This window comes from Erinaceus europaeus, chromosome 18 (assembly GCF_950295315.1).
Source record: "Erinaceus europaeus chromosome 18, mEriEur2.1, whole genome shotgun sequence".
In the NCBI taxonomy this organism is placed as follows: Eukaryota; Metazoa; Chordata; class Mammalia; order Eulipotyphla; family Erinaceidae; genus Erinaceus; species Erinaceus europaeus.
The window spans coordinates 35,954,416-35,973,574 of NC_080179.1; the positions used below are offsets into that span (position 1 = coordinate 35,954,416).

Genomic DNA, 19,159 nt, shown 5'->3' on the forward strand with positions numbered 1-19,159 from the left:
GTCTAGATCAAAACCCAGATGTCAGACCAGGTAAGACTGTCAGGTAAATATGAGTGCAGTTCTTAGGGAGCTCTCCAAGGCAATAACTGTGCTCCTGAGGTTACTTAGTCACACAACTCAGTATGTCCTTACCTTAATGCTCAGTAGCAATTCAAGGAGAAGATGCATTTCCTGTTCCTACTGGTGGGTCCAAAACATTGTTTAATATCAAATATAGTCATTGTGCATCTCACTGTGTTTCTTTCTTGTCTCTGTGTCTGCTTACTTGAGGACATTTGCAAGCGCAGTCTCAATGCAGGGCAGGAAACATGCTTCTCAAAGGATGTTAGTAAAGAGTCCAACCCAGCACTGGACTAGCTCCCTGAGTTAGGGTTTGGTATCATAAATATGGTAATTAAAAAAGGCTTTCATTCAAATGTTATTAATTTTAAAACCTTAAACTTCCACAGAGAAGTATACCCACCAATCTCATGGCCAGTCTCATGGCATTTAATGGGTTATTAAATGCAAACACAATCTCCTTTTCAGGCTTCATAATAGTTTTCAAATCTCCATTTTTGATTAGATTTCATTGGGTCACAAGCAACAACTTTCAGGATCTTCTGAGAAAGATTTCCTTCCAAGCATAACAACTGATGATAGTTTTCAAAAACAATGTGATTTACCTGGGGAGAACAGGGATGTGGGGATGAAGAACAAGAAGAAGGAGGTAAAATAGATTTTATTCATAGATATCTGGATCCCCCAAATCCATGCAACATATGCAACCTTACACACCATTTATCTCTAATGTTCCTGGGTAACTCAATTAATTAGCACTAAAGACGGAAAAAGAAATAGTCCAGAAAGATTTGAAACATAACAGAAGACCAAAGGAGTGAAGGATTAGAGAATGTTATATGCAGGTACTGATTTTGACAGTGCAGAAGTGTTGTGACAGGGATAGCCACTGATCACAGCCCTGAGAAGAATGGAGGCACGCTACATCATGGGGGCCAGGCCAGAGTGAAGAGCCCATTTTCACATCCCCAGTGTACTCAGTGGATGTGCTATGTGGAAGGAGGTTCCAGACAGTCTGAAGCTGGTCAGAAGTTATTCTTATGATCAAGATCTTATATCAAAGTTTATTCTTTGTACCCTGCTAAAGTAGGACTAGGAGAAAGTGAAGCAAGTTGGAAAGTGGATTGGGTAGGAAAAGGGTGTTTTGGTAGAAATTAGCAACTAGAAACTCCTTATATGTAGGAGTCTCTGGAGGGGTGATCTCCAGGGGAAAGGTAACAGACCAGTTCTTTCTAGAGTAAAGACACTGGGGAGACCTGCCACGTGCTCAGAACTCGTTTATTAGCAGGTGGACATGAGTTAAATAAAAAACCAAACAAAGGGAATTATTGAAATATGTCAGAAATGACAGGTTTCTTAAAGATCAGCTTGCCCTTATGGTAGGGGGCTGGTATGACAGGAATTGATGAGATACAAGACAGTTATTCTTCATGATGCAAGCAACTTAATTATCCAAAGGTAATTGAGAGAAGCATAGGGGTTAAACCAGTAGGGTGAGACAGAGAGAAGATGAATATCAAAAAGCCATATAGTTTGGAATTTCTCTTGTCTGGGGTCTGAGGTGTGTGATGGAATGTGTGATAAGGTGTGTTCTTCTGTGATCAGAAAGTGACTTTGAGTAAGTGAATCTTTTTTTTGAGTAAGTAGGCAGCCATGTGGCCTGCAATTAATGGGGAGAAGTATTGGGGTTTCTGTAGGCTTGAGAGACTAACAAGGCAAGCTTAGTCTAGGAGACTTTTTCCCTCTTGGCTTACCTCTATGATGAGAGAGACTTACCAGTGGGGTGTCTATCCAGACCTCCATCCAAGGATGGGAGAGCTCCTCTATGCTCTACCAAGCTATCACATAGTCCCAACACTTACAGATAGTATGGTGTCTATCTACGGATGTGGTATCACTTGACATGAAGTTCACACAAACTGAGTACGATTATCTGCTAATGGGTGGGATCTGGCTCCAACACCACTTAAGACTCCAGTGTCCTGGAGCCAGGGGGCAGGAAGAAAAGCTAGATGTGTGAAGAGGAAGCAGAGCAAACTACTCAACTGATGCTAACTGCACACTGCTCTTGCTTTCTCTCCTGAGTTCTAAAAAGATATTTATTTATTTATTTTAATAAAATATTTATTAAAAATTAAATATTTCTGGGAACATATGAGAACCAGGTCTCTACAAACCTGACTCTTGACATTAGTAACTGGCTGAAGTAAACGGCTCTTAGTAGCAAAGACTGAGAGCACTATCACAGAAACACCTGGTAATTCTATTTAAAATAATTTATTTGAAATAAATCCAATAAAAGATTAAAAATAAATAAAATAAATAAAAGCAACCAGGTGCCTAACAACATGAATTGGCTGAGAAAGCTGTGATCTATATACTCAGTGGAATACTACGCAACTATTAGGAACAATGAACCCACCTTCTCTGACCCTTTCTTGGAGGGAGCTATAAGGAATTATGTTAAGTGAGCTAAGCCAGAAAGACAGAGACAAGTATGGGATGATCCTACTCATAAACAGAAGTTGAGAAAGAAGAATTGAAAGAGAAACTCAAAGCAAGATCTGACTGAGTTTGGAATAGGGCACCAAAGTAAAAATCTCTGGTTGAAGGGTGGATGCTCAGCTTCACTATAGGAAACTGGGGGTAGGGGCACAGGCCTTTAGTGATGGGAATGGTGTTAATATACACTTCTGTTAACTAAAGAAATGAAATTTTTAAAAAGCAAAAAAAAAAAAAAAAGGTAAAAGAAATTAATACTTGAAAAAAATCAGTTTTGCTCTTGTATAAGAATTGACAGCCTCTCTGGCCACAAATACATTTACAGCTTCTGCTGGGGAATGGAGACAATGAGGGCTTCACATCCCAGTTAACTGAAATCTGGACTCACAGTTACAGTGTGGTACAAATGTTTTGTTTACCAGCTCTGGATGGAAGACAGATGTTGACTTATGTAGCCATTTTATCCCTTTGTTTCTGTTATCACAGGGGTGCAGCTCCAGGGTCCCATTATCAGGTATGGGAGCTAAGCAGCTTTCTCTGTGTTTAATAAGTCTTAACCAGGTGTAATTAAACTGTTGAAGCTGTGGGAGAAATAAATAAGTAGAAGGTCAATTCAGGGCAGCAGACAAAAGGAAGGAAATTGTTAATGGTTTTCAAAAAGCAGTGGTTCTGAATCTAGCCATTCTGGTATAGTCAGACCCTGGTTCTTCCACTTTAGTTGACAGTATGAGCCTGCTATCCTGCTTCACCTTGTTTTCTGCTTTTGATAACTGAATAGCAAGCCTACCTCAGAGGATTGAAATAATGACTGTTAAGCACTTAGCAGACAGTAAGATCTCTTATTGTCCTTCTTTATATCTTACTGCCTTTCAGCCACCAACTTGCAGATGCCATCCTGACCTCCCTGGGCAGACAACCTCACCAATGTGTCCTAGAGCCTCCTTTCTCCAGAGCCCTGCCCCACTAGGGAAAGATAGAAACAGGCTTGGAGTATGGATCCACCGGCCAACACCCATGTCCAGTGGGGAAGTAATTACAGAGGGGCCGGGCATGGTAGTGCACATGGTATGAAGTGTAAGACGAGGTACAAGGATTCCCTTTTGAGTCCCAGCTCCCCACATGCAGGTGGGTGGCTTCACAAGTGGTGAAACAGGTGTCTTTCTCTCCCCACTCTATCTCCCATCCTCTCTCAATATCTCACTGTCTTTTCCAAACAAACAAACAAATAAATAAAATGGCCATAGGAGCAGTGGACTACTAGTACAGGCACCAAGCCCGAGTGATAATCCAAGATGCAAAAAATGAAAATTGAAAAAAAAAATCACTGCCCACTATCACCATTACTATTCAACATAATGTTGGAAGTTCTTGCCATAGCAATCAGGCAGGAGCAAGGAATTAAAGGGATACAGATTGGAAGAGAAGAAGTCAAACTCTCCTTATTTGCAGATGACATGATAGTATACATAGAAAAACCTAGAGAATCCAGCAAGAAGCTTTTAGAAATCATCAGGCAATATAGTAAGGTGTCAGGCTACAAAATTAACATACAAAAGTCAGTGGCATTCCTGTATGCAAACACTAAGTTCAAAGAAGATGAAATCCAGAAATCAATTCCTTTTATAATAGCAACAAAAACAATAAAATATCTAGGAATAAACCTAACCAAAGAAGTAAAAGACTTGCATACTGAAAATTGTGAGTCACTACTAAAAGAAATTAAAAAAGACACAAAGAAGTAGAAAGATATAACATCTTCATGGGTTGGAAGAATTAACATCACCAAATGAATATATTACCCAGAGCCATATACAAATTTAATGCTATTCCCATCAAGAACCCAACCATATTTTTTAGGAGAATAGAACAAATGCTACAAAAGTTTATCTGGTACCATAAAAGACCTAGAATTGCCAAAACAATCTTGAGAAGAAAGAACAGAACTGGAGGCATCACAATCCCAGATCTCAAATTGTATTATAGAGCCATTGTCATCAAAACTGCTTGGCACTGGAACATTAATAGACACACTGACCAAAAGAATAGAATTGAGAGCCCAGAAGTAAGCCCCCAAACCTATGGACATCTAATCTCTTAAAAAGGTATCCAGACTATTAAATGGGGAAAGCAGAGTCTCTTCAAAAAATGGTTTTGCAAAAAATGGGTTGAAACATGCAGAAGAATGAAACTGAACCACTATATTTCACCAAACACAAAAGTAAACTCCAAGTGGATCAAGGACTTGGATGTTAGATTAGAAACTATCAGATACTTCAAGGAAAATATTGGCAGAACTCTTTTCTGCATAAATTTTAAAGAGATCTTCAATGAAACGAATCCAGTTACAAAGAAGACAAAGGCAAGTATAAACCCATGGGACTACATGAAATTAAAAAGCTTCTGCACAGCAAAAGAAACCACTACCCAAACCAAGAGACCCCTCACAGAATGGGAGAAGATCTTTACATGCTATACATCAGAAAAGAGGCTAATAACCAAAATATATAAAGAGGTTGCCAAAATCAATAACAAGAAAACAAATAACCCCATCCAAAAACGGAGAGAAGAGATAGACAGAATATTCACCACAGAAGAGATCCAAAAGCCCGAGAAACACATGAAAAAATGCTCCAAGTCTTGGATTGTTAGAGAAATGCAAATAAAGACAACAATGAGATACCACTTCACGCCTGTGAGAATGTCATACTTCAGAAAAGGTAGCAGCAACAAATGCTGGAGAAGTTGTGGGGACAAAGGAACCCTCCTGCACTGCTGGTGGGAATGTCAATGGGTCCAATCCCAGTGGATAGCAGTCTGGGGAACTCTCAGAAGGCTATAAATGGACCTACCCTATGATCCTGCAATTCCTCTCCTGGGGATATATCCTAAGGAACCCAACACACGCATCCAAAAAGATATGTGTACACCCACGTTCTTAGCAACACAATTTGTAATAGCCAAAACCTAGAAGTAACCCAGGTGTCTAACAGCAGATGAGTGGCTGAGTGAGTTGTGGTCTATATACATAATGGAATACTACTCGGTTGTTAAAAATGGTGATTTTACTGTTTTCAGCCCATCTTGGATGGAGCTTGAAGAAATTATGTTAGGTGAGATATGTCAGAAACAGAAGGATGAATATGGGATGATCTCATTCACAGGCAGAAGTTAAAAAATAACATCAGAAGAGAAAACACAAGTTGAACCTGAACTGGAGTTGGTGTATTGCACCAAAGTAAAAGACTCTGGAGTTGTGGGGAGGGTTCAGGTCCTGGAACATGATGGCAGAAGACATAGTGGGGGTTGTATTGTTGTCTGGAAAACTGGGAAATGTTATGCATGTATAAACTATTGTATTTATTTTCAGTTGTAAAACATCAATCCCCCAGTACAGAAATTAAAAAAAAAATTATCTTATCACCTCTGCCTGCCTAGGTATGTCTTCCTTTTTTTTTTCAAATAAAATTTTGATTTTAGAAAAAAAAATTAATAAATCAAAGAAGAAGGAAAAGAAGCAGTTATAGAAGCCAGACCTCCCACCTTCTGCTCCACACCCACCTCCAAACTGTGCCTGTTCTGTCCCTGTTGGTTGAACTTTCTCCCCTGGCAGCTGAATTTGTCAGAGTTGGTCAGTTCTGCTGCAGAGATTGTCACATGGACCACAGATTGTGAGAATGGCCTCACTCTTAAAATGCAGGCTGAGTGTAGCAGATGGAATCAGAGTAAACCTCCCTGTGATCTTGATTCTATATTTACCTAGAAGAGGCCATTTTTCTTATTCTTCTGTGACTGTTCATGGGCCACTCTCAGATACTGTTGCTCCACATGCAAGGCCTCATTTAATTCTCCTGGAAGCTGTGTGGCAGGCACTGTTGTCTGCTTTGTCCCTGGGATTTCATCCCTTGTGATGTTAGCTTGTGTCTGCAGGAGACACTGAGTCTGGTGGCTGACATGAATACTCACATCTTGATGGCCTCTCCCACCAAGCTTACATTTGACAGTGGACCTTCTAGCACCAACCTTAAGGGCAGATTTGGAAGTTGAGTTTTGCTTCTAAATGGATCATTAACTGAGCAAAACAAGATTTGTCAGAATCGCCTCTCAGCAGGAGCTCAACTCCTGCAGAGAGAGAAAATGCCAGCTCAGCCTACCTGCTTGCTTCTATCACATTCTTCCAGAGCTGCTGTGGCGTTTTCAATAGAGATGCATTTACCCAGCTCCACATTAATAAGCTAGGAGGCAAGAGACAAAACATGTGTTCAGAGAAATACATGTCCAAGATTAACAACACACCAAGACACATCTGGAAAAAAAAAAAACAGCTGGATTAAGGCTAACAGAAGAGCTGAGAGTTTGCTACTGCTGAGCGCCACAGGACCTTGCTGGTTGCTTTCTCTGACAGAGACACAAGGTGATCCTGCTAAAGCTCTGCTCCAGTCTGTCAATTCCACGCACAGCCAACCAGTAGAAGCTTTTAATTAACCCTTCCTTGCCTGGCAGGCTGAACAGAAGAGAAGCAAGGGTGGAATGTAAATAAGTTGTGCCCGTATTTCCAGTCTGTCAGACGCATATTTTAAAAGTCAAAGCACACACCTGTAATTTCAGCTGACTGAACGAACCCTCTCAGTTGTTCCATGGTATGGGCACTGAATCCTGGATGCACTGACTCCCTTCCTATTGACTCAGGCAAGCTCCCACTCAACATGGCCAGTCACCAAAGTGAAGGCAGAGAGGCACCTTAATGGATTTACAAGGTCAAAAGTGGAAACAGCTTTCTACAAGTCGCCATTTAATGCAGAACAGATGTTGTCTCTCTTGCCCTCCTTGCATCTTGGACAAGGCTCAGGAGATGCTGAGTTCCCAACATAATACAGTTTAGAATTCTAGGAGAATTCTAAACCTGGAAGAGTCCTGTCTACATCTAGGTAAACCTCCTGGACTGGGAGGCAGTGACATCTTCATTACCTGAAACACAAACTGTGTCCTTTCCTGGGTCTTGGGACTTAAAACCAAACTCTAACTCAGGGTGCTGGGTGTCACAGATGGTGTAGCTCACAGGGCACTCAGACGTAATAACTGGGCCTTCCCTGGTCTGCAGCCCATGACTCAGGGAAAGAAAGAACTTCCCCTCGGGAGTCTGAGCTCCAACACTGACCTTCCTCTGGGCTTGAGATGAGCATCTGTGTGATTTGCTTTGAGTAAGGAATTAACACAGATTCCCATGACAGAGAAAGAACCAGGGAAGGGATAGCGGAATGGTGGAGGGTGTGCCTTGCTTGACAGAAGGCCTGAGTTCAATCCTAGCATCACATATCAAGAAATATAAAAAATGGAGGTGTAGTGCTCTAGGTTCACACACATAGATAGTAAATTATGAAAATAATCTGTAGGAGTTAATTTTGAAAGTGTAAACATACAAATACTACCTGGCCAGCTCCCTCTGTGGTGTCAGCTCTGACATAGCTCTGGAGGTCTGAACTTTCTATCAGAGACCCTAAAGGCCAGGGAGAGGCACAGCATATAAAGTATTGGCCTCTCAACTATGAGGTCCTGAGTTCAGTCTATGGAATTGCATGTGATAAAGTGAGGCTCTGGCTGTCCTATATATCTGTGAAAAACTTTATTAAAAATAATTATGTTTATTTATTATTGGATAGAGACAGAGATAAATATAGGGGGATAGAGAGAGGGAGACAGACGGAGAGACACCTGCAGCCCTGCTTCACCATCGTGAAGGTTTCCCCCTGCAGGTGGAGACCAGGGGCTTGAACCTGGATCTTTGTGCACTGCAATGTGTGTGCTTAACCAGGTGTGCCATTGCCTGGCCTCCCCCCCATTTCCTTTCTTTCTCACACAGAATAACTGCCCACGGTAGTGTTTGGGAATCTCTGGTTTAGCTGACATCCATCTTTGTATGTATATCTTCCACACCCAATTTGCTGTTATTACAAAAGCAAAACAAAGCAAGATTTTTCACTGGATTAAAATTCTTTTGCTTAGATTGAAATGGAATGAAATGGGGTTGTGGAGGGGAAACAAGCAACAAGCAAAAGCAATTTAGGTAGATTATTTCCTTTGAAATTTTCCAGATTGTCTAGCCAAAATCACGACCTAGTTAGTCTTACTCTGAGTTTTCTGAAGAGAGGTTCAAATTTAAAACTAGCATAGTCATGGGCCCTTTGGAATATAACTAAAATAGGCCTACTAACTATCTACAAAATGGAAACCCCAACTCTTCATCTGAACTATTCCAGCCTTTAGGTTCTTGATTAGTCAACAATTTGTTTAGCTTTATATGTTAATTCTTTTTTCAGCCACCAGGTTCCAGATGCTAGCATGATGCCAATTGGACTTCCCTTGGCAGACAACCCCACCAAGGTGTCCTAGAGCCCAGCTTCCCCAGAGCCCCACCCCACTAGGGAAAGAAAGAGAGAGACAGTCTGGGAGTATGGATAGACCTGTCAACTCCCATGTTCAGCAGGGAAGCAATTACAGAAGCCAGGCCTTCCACCTTCTGCACCCCATAATGACCCTGGGTCCATGCTCCTAGAGGGATAAAGAATAGGAAAACTATCAGGGATACGGAGTTCTGGTGGTGGGAATTGTGTGAAGTTTTACCCTTTTAATCCTATAGTTTTTGTCAGTGTTTACTTTTTATAAATAAAAATTAAAAAAATAAAAGGAAAAAGAGGGTTCTAATTTTTTTAATGCTTACAATGTTGCCTTTGGAAGAAATTCTGTGCTTATTCATACTTGTTTAACGTAGAGGAAAAGTAGATGGTGAGGGGAGCAGAATAATGTCTGTTAGTCATTTTCAAAAACATTTTCTGTATATTAACATGTTATAATTCAGACACCAGGAAAACTGCTTAGAGTTGTGTAAAGATTCCATGGGAGCTGCCTCAGCAAAGAGCAATGGTGGGTTTCTAGTTCTCTCTAGTGGCGAACACTAGGTAATGCACCATTGAAGTTGGTGTCAGAAGAAAAAAAAATCTTTTAAGGGGGGTTCAGGCTGTAGCGTACTTGGTTGAGCGCACAAATTACAGTGCACAAGGACTTGGGTTCAAGCTCCCAGTCTCCATCTGGAGGCAGTGAAGCTCAAGTGGTGAAGCAGGGATGCTGATGTCTCTGTCTCTCTATCTCCCCTGCAACTCTCAATTTCTAGCCAATAAAATAAATAATAAAAAAATTAAAAAAAAACTATTCTAAAACAAATTTATTTTATAGGTACATTATTATTTTCACATTTATATTTTATTTGCATATGATCCTTCCTTCAGTTTCTCTTAGTTCCCCAAAGTTTTTGTTTTAAGAAGTTTCCAACATATATGACAGTAGAGGAAATAATGTAGTAAATCTGAGATACTTAAATTATTCATGCATAGTCAGATTTTTAAAAACTATGTTTCTTTGACTTTCTTTTTATATTAATATTATTTTACAACAAATTCTTAACATCATATAATTTCCTCCACAAATATTCTTTTTGTAAAACATTTAACTCATTTAAATGTTTTTTCTCTCATTTACTGAGAGAAATATAGAAAGATAGACCAGAGCACAGCTCATGGTGTTGTGGGGGACTGAACCTGGGACCTTGGAGCCTTAGGCACAAAAGTCTGTTTTGCATAACCACTGTGCTGTCTTCCCTGTCTGTGTGTTTTTCAACATTGATTTACAAGTGTTTTTTCTTCATAAGGAAAATCATGTCTTATTTCCCTCTCTTTCTGTGTCACTGCTTCCTATTTTATTTGATAGGACAGAGACTATCAGAAGAAAGGGGAGGGGAAGCAAGCAACAAACAAAAGCAATTTAGGCAGAGATGGAGAGGGAGAGGGAGAGGGAGAGGGAGAGGGAGAGGGAGAGGGAGAGGGAGAGGGAGAGGGAGAGGGAGAGGGAGAGGGAGAGGGAGAGAGAGAGACCCTGCCTCAGCTCTCTGGCAGCTTGTGAAGTATCTCCCTGCAGTTGGGGAGCTGGTTGGGTCTGGAACTTGGATCCTTGCCATGGTAAGGTGTGCATTCAGCCAGGTATGCATTCATCCAGGTGTGCCACCACCCGCCCCTAGAGCCAGGTTGCCCAGCTTACCACACCAGTGGCTCTCACGGCAGGTGCCTTCAGGTCTGGGAAGACGTGCTCCAAATACCACTTGAAGCTTTTGCACCTTAGCTTCTTCCTCAGCTCCCGCTGCTGGCTGAGGTCCCCCACCTGCAGCTCCTGGTCCATGAGGTGGTCACCGTGGCCATAAAACAAGTCCTTGTACTCGTCCAGCCAGACCTCCGCAACCCGCACCAAGTTCCGTTCCACCGTCCTCATCCGATCTCTGGGGAAGGAGTAGGGATTGTCGTTCCTGAAGATGTGGCCCACGCGGGAGCAGGGGATGATTTCAATCTCACCACCGCACATCCACACCTGGAGCAGAAGGGTAGCAAGCAGGAATCACCACCCAGCCATCCTGAGCGAACACCAGGAAGCCACCTGGTGGCAGTCTCTTCCCCCTTTAGAAGTCTTGGGGTCAGGCGGTAGTGCAGCTCATAAAGTGCAGGTGGCAAGAAGCACAAGGGCGGGCATAAGGATCCCAGTTGGAGCCCTGGTTCGCCACATGCAGGGGGGTCGCTTCACAAGTTGTGAAGCAGGTCTGTAGGTGGCTGTCTTTCTCTCCCCCCTCTGTCTTTCCCTCCTCTCTCCATTTCTCTCTGTCCTATCCAACAACGACAACATCAACAACAACAACTACACCAACAATAAAGCAACAAGGGAACAAAAGGGAAAATTAAAAAAAAATTAAAAAGTCTCAGCAGTCTGTGGCACACATGGCTGAGCTAGCATGTCTCCATGCTCACGGGCCAGGTTCAAGCCCCCATTCCCCACCCAGAGAGCTGAGGCTTCTCAAGCATCTTCTCCCTCCCCTCCCCTCCCCTCCCCTCCCCTCCCCTCCCCTCCCCTCCCCTCCCCTCCCCTCCCCTCCCCTCCCCTCTCCTCTCCTCTCCTTTCTTTTAATTTTTTTCTTTATTTTCTTTGTTTTTATATTGTTACCAGGGTTATTTATTAGATAGTAGTTTTATTGATTTACCACTGGCAAGTTAAAGGCATTGAAAGATAACAAAATCTTAACTGTACAGAGAATAGGAGAAACACTTGGTTATACCTTGAATGAGAGTTCCATGTTTTCTCCGCCCCAAACGTCAAGCCCATGGTCATATGTTCCAAGTTCAAAAAAGTAATTTTTGTCTATAGAAAACAATCCACCCGCCATTACAGGACATCTAGAGGGAAGCAGATATTTTATTTTAAAAGAGCAACTACCTGTGCTTCATGCGAGTTTGATGTTGAGAGTGACCCCCTTGCACAACTGCAATGGTTTGGTGGGTATCTCAGACACGTCTGCCCAAGGTGGGCAGGTCTGGACAAGGAGGCAGAGACAGATAGCACTTAGGTGATGATTCATTAGCTCATCTCAGCAGGATTTTTTTCTTTCTTTTGTCATCACAGTGCTTTACTACTCTGACCAGCTTTTTCAGATTGAAAGAGAATGACAGAGATGGAGAAACAGTGCAAGGGAGAAAGACACCACAGCACTGAGCTACCTCCAGGGTGGTGGAGGCTGGGATCAAAGCTAGGCTTGGGGTTTTGTCCATGGCAGAGCAGGTGGGTTCTCCAGGTGAGCTATCCTGCCAGCCACCTGATGACATATTCAAGGTCAGCAAAGATGGGATACAGAAAGCTTCTTTTGTCTTTTACTTTCGAGTCTTTCTTTGATACCACTTACTTTGTGCTAAGGGTATATCAGGCAATGTTGTCAGCAGAATGTGCAGTGTGTATATCAGATCTCACCAAAGTCCTGTCATTGCATATGTTTAAGAAGGTGCACCTTGGCAAAATCATTCACACCGGCATTTCTTTGCCACGAGTGTAACCTGGGTTCAAGGCTGACCTCCACTGCATCAGTTGCTGTGACTCCTTTCCCTCTCTCCCTTTATTATTCTTATTCTTTATGAAAATAAGTTTTTAAAAAGGGGAAGAAGAAAAGGAGGAAGGAAGGGAGGAAGAAGGGAGGAAGGACTGGGTAGTGGTGCACCTTGTTGAGCACACATACTATGGTGCACAAGGACCTGGGTTCAAGCCCCTGATCCCACCTGCAGGGGGAAAGCTTCATAAGTGGTGGAGCAGGGTTTCAGGTATCTCCTCTCTATCTCCCCCTTTCCTCTGGATTTCTGTTTCTATCCAATAAATAACTATGATAAAAAATTTTTCAAAAGGAAGTTCAGGGAGGGAAGGAGAGGAAAGAAAGAAGAATCCACAAGGCACACAAGGTAATGAACTACCTGCCATCTGGTATACAGGGTCCATGCCAGGCATCCAGTATGAGTCTATGTTCTTCTACTCTGCTGGGCAGCTGCAACTGCAGATACAGCCGCCTGGCAGCTTCCTAAAGCACAGACTCTGCTGAAAGCCCTGTCTACTGATCACCTGGTCTGATTATGAAAGCAGGTTAAGAGGTTGCTACTTAAACACCAAGTCTGATGCAGGAGTCCACACTTCTGTCGACTGTGGATTAGAGAAACTCTGTGCTAGCATCTAGACAGGCAGTGAGCATGTTCTACGGGGGTCCTCAGGAAACCTCCCAGAAATAGCTTGTGTGGAAAGCCTCCTTGTGTGGACTATGCAACAAGGTCAGGGTAAAAGACTCCACACACCTCTCCCCACTGTGCACCACACAATTTCCAGAAATTCCAAATTCTGCACATGCACATTCTGCCTGTGTCCCAGACACCCTTTCCAGAAGGCTCCAAATCAGTCCTCTTCTCCATAACATTATGTCAAATACAGTCTGAGCTCAATCACTAGGTTAAACTTCACAATAAAAATCTGTAAAAAAGCCAAGTGTCTCTTCAGGTGTAGTATTAGGAAAAAAATATTCAATTCAGGCAGATCTGAATTTAAATCTTAACTCCATGTTCCACTAGCTGTGAATTTGGGGGGGGGATAACTTAATTCTCAAAAAAACTCAAAGGGCACAAAACTGACACACATGGGGCCACCTTTTAGGTTGCAAAGCCCAGAGAAGAGGGTGTGTTGGCGGATTTCTCTGTGCTCAGAACTGACCATTCAGAATGTGAGCTTTGCCGTTGGGCCATGAATTTCTCAGGCACACTCAGCCCACTTGGTGTATCTAGACACCTCTCAGTGTGCTGTTTGATGAAAAAGCAGACTTATTTGTGGAAGTACTTTCCAAAAACAATGCGGAACTCCGGCTGGGTTTGGTGCACTACATCAAGTAAAGGGGGTGGGGGGGCAGGGTGTTTTCAATACCTGGTGCCTGATGGTGGAGGAGGACCTGGGCTGAGGGTGGGACAGTGCTTTGCAGAAAACTGGCAAGTTGTGCACACATGCCAACAGCTGTATTTGCTGTAAACCATTAATCCTCCCAATAAAACAAAGCAAAACAAAACAAAACAAAACAGAAAGGTTACTTCCTCGTCTCCTACTTCACACTTACCTTATTATATCAGTTTCTTTAATTCTATTCTTGGCAACAACATCTGGAGGAATTGTTCTCCAAGCGAAGTTCATGGGCCATACAAAGATGCCTCTTTGAAAGTTGTCCACAGTCATGTAGCTAATCCAGGGAGAGAAGCAGAAGTCCTGTCTGAGATTGTGCACAAGTCTCTGCACTTCCCCACTGAAGGCCATGACTTATTCATATGAATGAAACAGGGGCTTAGTCAGATGTTTTTGGAATATCAGAAAGATACAAATGACATTCCAAGAAAAACTCTCAGTGAGTAATGGACCAGCTTGCTTGCGCTAGCATATAATTTTTGTTTAATAATGTTCAGGTAGTTTTTTTTTTTTTTTTAAAGAAGAAACCATATAGGAGCATATGCAATGTCTTCATAACTTTTAAGGAAAAGTCATTGGAAATATATGAATTTCTTCCAAGACAGAACTCAACACAATGAAGATTAAATGTTTGCAGGCTTAGCCCAACATAAAGAGCAAATAATTTCACACCAACTATTCAGACTTCCCAGTATCAAGGGTTTAGGATTTGTGATGGCAAAAAAAAAAAAAAAAAAAAAAAAGACTCATTAAATTGATCTGTTCTGATCCCCAGGTCCCAGGCATATTTTCCATTTATTTCAGTGAATCGACTATTGGACTACTATGTTTACTAAATTTGAAAAAAACAAACAAAAAAACATCATCAGTGGGAGTTGGGCGGTAGTGCAGCAGGTTAAGTGCATGTGGCACAAAGCAAGCACAAGGACCAGAGTAAGGATCCCTGTTCGAGCCCCCGGCTCCCCACCTGCAGGGGAGTAGCTTCACAGGCAGTGAAGCAGTTCTGCAGGTGTCTATCTTTCTCTCCCCTTCTCTGTCTTCCCCTCTCTCCATTTCTCTCTGTCCTATCTAACAATGATGACATCAATAACAACAACAATAATAACTGCAACAACAATAAAAAGACAACAAGGGCAACAAAAGGGAAAATAAATAAAAAAAATTAAAAAACATCATCAGTATTTTTTTTTTGCTGATAATGGTTCAATAATTACTTTAGATGTGTCATTGTGTAATATGACAACTTTACCTCATGTCCTTGTCACTGATGACTTCGATTACTGGGCAGGCCACTTTATTTTTACTTAAATAAACTCTTTCCAAAAGAGGTTCCAACCAACCGATGTTGCATTCCACATGAGAGTCTAAGAAGGTCAGCACGTCACCTAGAGAGAACAAAAGTCAACAGAGAGCAAAGAGAAAAATAAGAACACTGACAAAGGGGCATGCTGACTGTGTATGCTTCAAGTGGAGGGGCCTCAGGATTCCTTCAGAGAGGTGGTTTGAGAGGCAGCAACCTTCCCTCACTCTTTTTCTTTTCTCTGTAATCTTAGTTTACACTAAAAGAAATTTTGTTTCTAGTTCTTTGGAGCAAAATTAATCCATGCTTGGAAATTCAGTCAGAACGTATAACCAAACTCTAAAAGAATTGGTATTGCTACCATGACACCATCCTGACTTCCCTGAGCAGCCGATCTTACCAATATGTCCTGGAAACTCCCCTCCCCAGAGCCCTGCCTGTACAGGGAAAGATAGAGACAGGCTGTGGATGTAGATCCACCTGCCAACACCCATGTCCAGCAGAGAGAAGCAATTACAGAAGCCAGAACTTCCACCTTCTGTTCCCCATACTCCCAGAATTTTGGTCCATACTCCCAGAGGGATAAAGAATAGGGAAGCTTCCAATGGAGGGGTGGGACATGGAGCTCTGATGGTGGGAATTGTACCCTCTTATTCAGTGGACTTGTCAGTCATTGTTAAAACAATAATAAAAAAAAGATAGTTGCTTATGTCACTTTTTTGATTAGGGAATTAATATTTTACAGTTAATAATTTTTTTGATTATTTATTTATTGGATAGAGACAGTCATAGATCAAGAAGGAAGTGGTAATAAAGAGACAGAGAGACATCTGGCAAAACCACCACTGGCAAAACTTTCCCCCTGCAAGTGGGGACTGGGGGCTTGAACTAGGGTCCTTGTGCACTGTATCATGTGCACTCAACCAGGTGTGACACCAACCGGCCCTATAAATACAGTTTTTGGTACATGTGTAAAATTTCTCAGTTTTCTGCAAAACACTCTCACCCCTAGCCTAGGTCCTGCCCAACCATGATGCTCTAGGACCTGAACCCCCCACCCCGACCTCAGAGTCCTTTTCTTTGGTTACAAAACAAAGGTGGATCTCATCAGCTCTGGAAGTGAAGGCCTGGAACTGTGTTGTACTGGAGACCTGGAGGAATTTAACAGGACAACATTTGCTTTAGGAAAAATACCACACATTATAGAAGTAGGAAGAACTGAAGTATAGGAGCCAGAAGTACAGGGATGGTGTTGAAAGGGTTACAGCAGAGGCAGGGGCATGGGGAGTTGATTAGTGGGTCTTGGATTTGAGTTTCCTAAGGTGAGGAAGTTCTGGAGATTGGTTTCACTATGATATGAATATGATTCACACTAACAGAACTGTACGACTAAATGGTAAACATTATGTTTTGCGGATTCTACCAGACCAGAAGAAAGATGGTTATAGGGAATAAAAAGATAAATTTAGAGGTCAGAATGTTTTATTCAGAATGCCTTTTTTATTTATTTATTTTTTTTGTTTACCAGAGCACTGCTCAGCTTCGGCTTATGGTGTTGCCAGGGATTGAACCTGGGACTCTGGAACCTCAGGCAGGAGAATCCCTTAGTATGCTAAGGGATTATTATGCTATCTCCCATTATGCTATCTCCCTCGCCCTCTTTCTGTCATGTCTATGAAATAGCACTGCATCCCCAGTGAACAGCTCAGTAGCAGCTACACTGCACCAGGTGACTTCATACAAAGTTGATTATGCATGAATGCCTTCCTGTGCACACAAGCACATGCATGTGAGCAGCTAATCATCATGTGAACGCATTGGTCCCTGACCCAAATGCTACCTATTCTTCCTCATGTCTGACCACAGGAAAACACAATGGCTTTAGCCTGTAGAGAGAAAGTTAGCTTCCCACTCAGGGCCATGCTCAGCCAGCACTACTGTTTCTGAAGGGAATATATGTCCAGGACTCAGACCCTGTGCCCCTCTCCACAGAGTCTGCTCATACCCTCAGTGGTCTTCCTACCCCAGAGTCCTGCACTAGGAGGTCTTTGAAGGCCAAGAATATGGCCTCCTTTTGAGTGAGGGGGGTAAGTTTTATAGTGTTTCCCCCATTAGTCACTATCTTCTTTTCCACCTTGACCTCTTTATCATGAAAGAGGAAGAATCTTTTATTCTGGGCTCCTTATCCAATGAGAGGTCCTTACAAGCACTCTGAGCCACCAGCCCAGTAATATTCCATTGGGGAGGGGAGGGAGGAACCACAATGAAGAAGCCAGCACCTGGGTCTGCTCCGTTTCTTAAGTTTTCTACTGCTGTAAATAGTTAAAGATTACCTGCTGCTTTCATCTTGGCTTACTACTTTAATGGTCACTCCAGTACCCAACAGCTCCTGAAGCTCTTTACAAACCTACAATGATAATATCAGCTATCATCCACTAAGACCTCACTCTATGGAAGATTGTGTTCTAAGCATTCTACATGGTTGTGTCATTCATCCTTTCAACAAACCTGAAGCAGGGGTCTGATTTTGTTTCTCATTTAAGAGATAAGAAAAGCGAAGAATAAGGGATTTAGGTAGTGTATTCCAAAGTTTCATAGCTATGCAATAGCACAGTATTTGATAATAGTTCATTCACTTGTCTGTGTTATCTTAAAAAAAGTCAGGTAGAGACAGAGCTTTGAATATGGAAAGATTTAAATAAAAGATGATAGTCACAGGTAAAGAACAAAATAGAAACAAATAGCTAAATGATAGCTTTCTACCTATTAAAAATTATTAACTACCTTTAAATTAAGGTCAGTTCACTATATGCTGATTTCCTGGTCAACCATGGCATTTTTGCTTGAAGGTAAACAGACCAACCTTTGCCAAGAGCTTGGTGAGGACTTCTCTGGGGCAGTCTCCTTAGACAAAACCAGGCTACATTAGACAAGAAGTCCCTTACCTGAATACCCCCTCATCTCCTTTCTCAGTCCAATCCTCTACTCTTGTAGATAGCTCAGACCCCCTGACCATGCTGGGGTTCAAATTTGTAGGGGACTATCCTTTGCTTGAGAATGCAAGGTCATTATCTCTTAAAGCTGTTCCTATAACAGTCCTCCTACCTATTAAGGGAAAGCTTACAGGAGTCCTCTAGGTATGTAGAGTTCATAAGCATGGCCCATGCAATATCCTGTGTTGCAAGTAGTGTGGAGTATGCAAGAGTCTCTTTTCTGTTAAGGGTCAATGGTATTTATATACTTTCTTCATGTTTGGGATATTTTCTCTGCCCTAATCCAGCATTCTAGGCCTATTCTCAACTCTAACACCATCTTCCTAGACAATACTTTTAGTACACCTGCATGTTAGCTGTGAGACTCAGGCAAAAATTAGTAAAATCATGGTCCCCTTGGAACATACCTAAAATAGACTTTGTGGCTTCTTCCATCCAAAGACCCCTAATTTCATCTGCTCCAATCCTGCCTTTGTCTTCCTGTTTGTTGAACAATTTGTCCGGTTTTGTATCTTATTCCCTTTTAACTACCAAGCTGCAGATGCTACCATGATGAAGCCCTTACTTTCCTGGGCAGATGACTTCACCAATGTGTCCTGGAACTTCACCTTGCCAGAGCCCTGCCCTACTAGGGAAAGATAGAAACAGGCTGAGGGTGTGGATCCACTTGCCAACACCCATGTCCAGTGGAGAAGCAATTACGAAAGCCAGAACTCCCACCCATTGCAAACCATAATGACCCTGGGTCCATACTCCCAGAGGGATAAAAATGGGGAAGCATCCAATGGAGGGATGAGACACGGAACTCTGGTGGTGAAAACTGTGTGGAGTTGTAACTCTGTTATCTTAAAATATAATTAATCCGCATCCAATAGCACAGCTATATACAAGATACTGGATACTGTACAGAAAACCATAACAAAGGGACTTTTCAAAGTTAACCCAATTAACAAATAATGTGATG

General features: G+C 42.1%; 1 protein-coding gene across 3 annotated transcripts in view; it reads right to left on the reverse strand.

Annotated features, from left to right (window-relative positions):
* Positions 1 to 468: 468 nt before the first annotated feature.
* GALNT5 (polypeptide N-acetylgalactosaminyltransferase 5) overlaps positions 469 to 19,159 on the reverse strand; it is a 54,081-nt gene continuing 35,390 nt past the window's right edge. The window contains exons 4-10 of one of the 3 annotated variants that reach the window (XM_060177908.1): positions 15,152 to 15,287; positions 14,060 to 14,179; positions 11,708 to 11,825; positions 10,648 to 10,971; positions 6,714 to 6,794; positions 2,982 to 3,143; positions 469 to 665 (exon numbers count right to left, since the gene is read on the reverse strand). In XM_060177908.1, the coding sequence (XP_060033891.1) occupies positions 525 to 665; positions 2,982 to 3,143; positions 6,714 to 6,794; positions 10,648 to 10,971; positions 11,708 to 11,825; positions 14,060 to 14,179; positions 15,152 to 15,287 (1,082 nt within the window). In that variant the 3' untranslated portion in view covers positions 469 to 524. The remainder of the gene's footprint in view (positions 666 to 2,981; positions 3,144 to 6,713; positions 6,795 to 10,647; positions 10,972 to 11,707; positions 11,826 to 14,059; positions 14,180 to 15,151; positions 15,288 to 19,159) is intronic. The other 2 variants (XM_060177909.1, XM_060177910.1) reach the window with 2 other exon arrangements.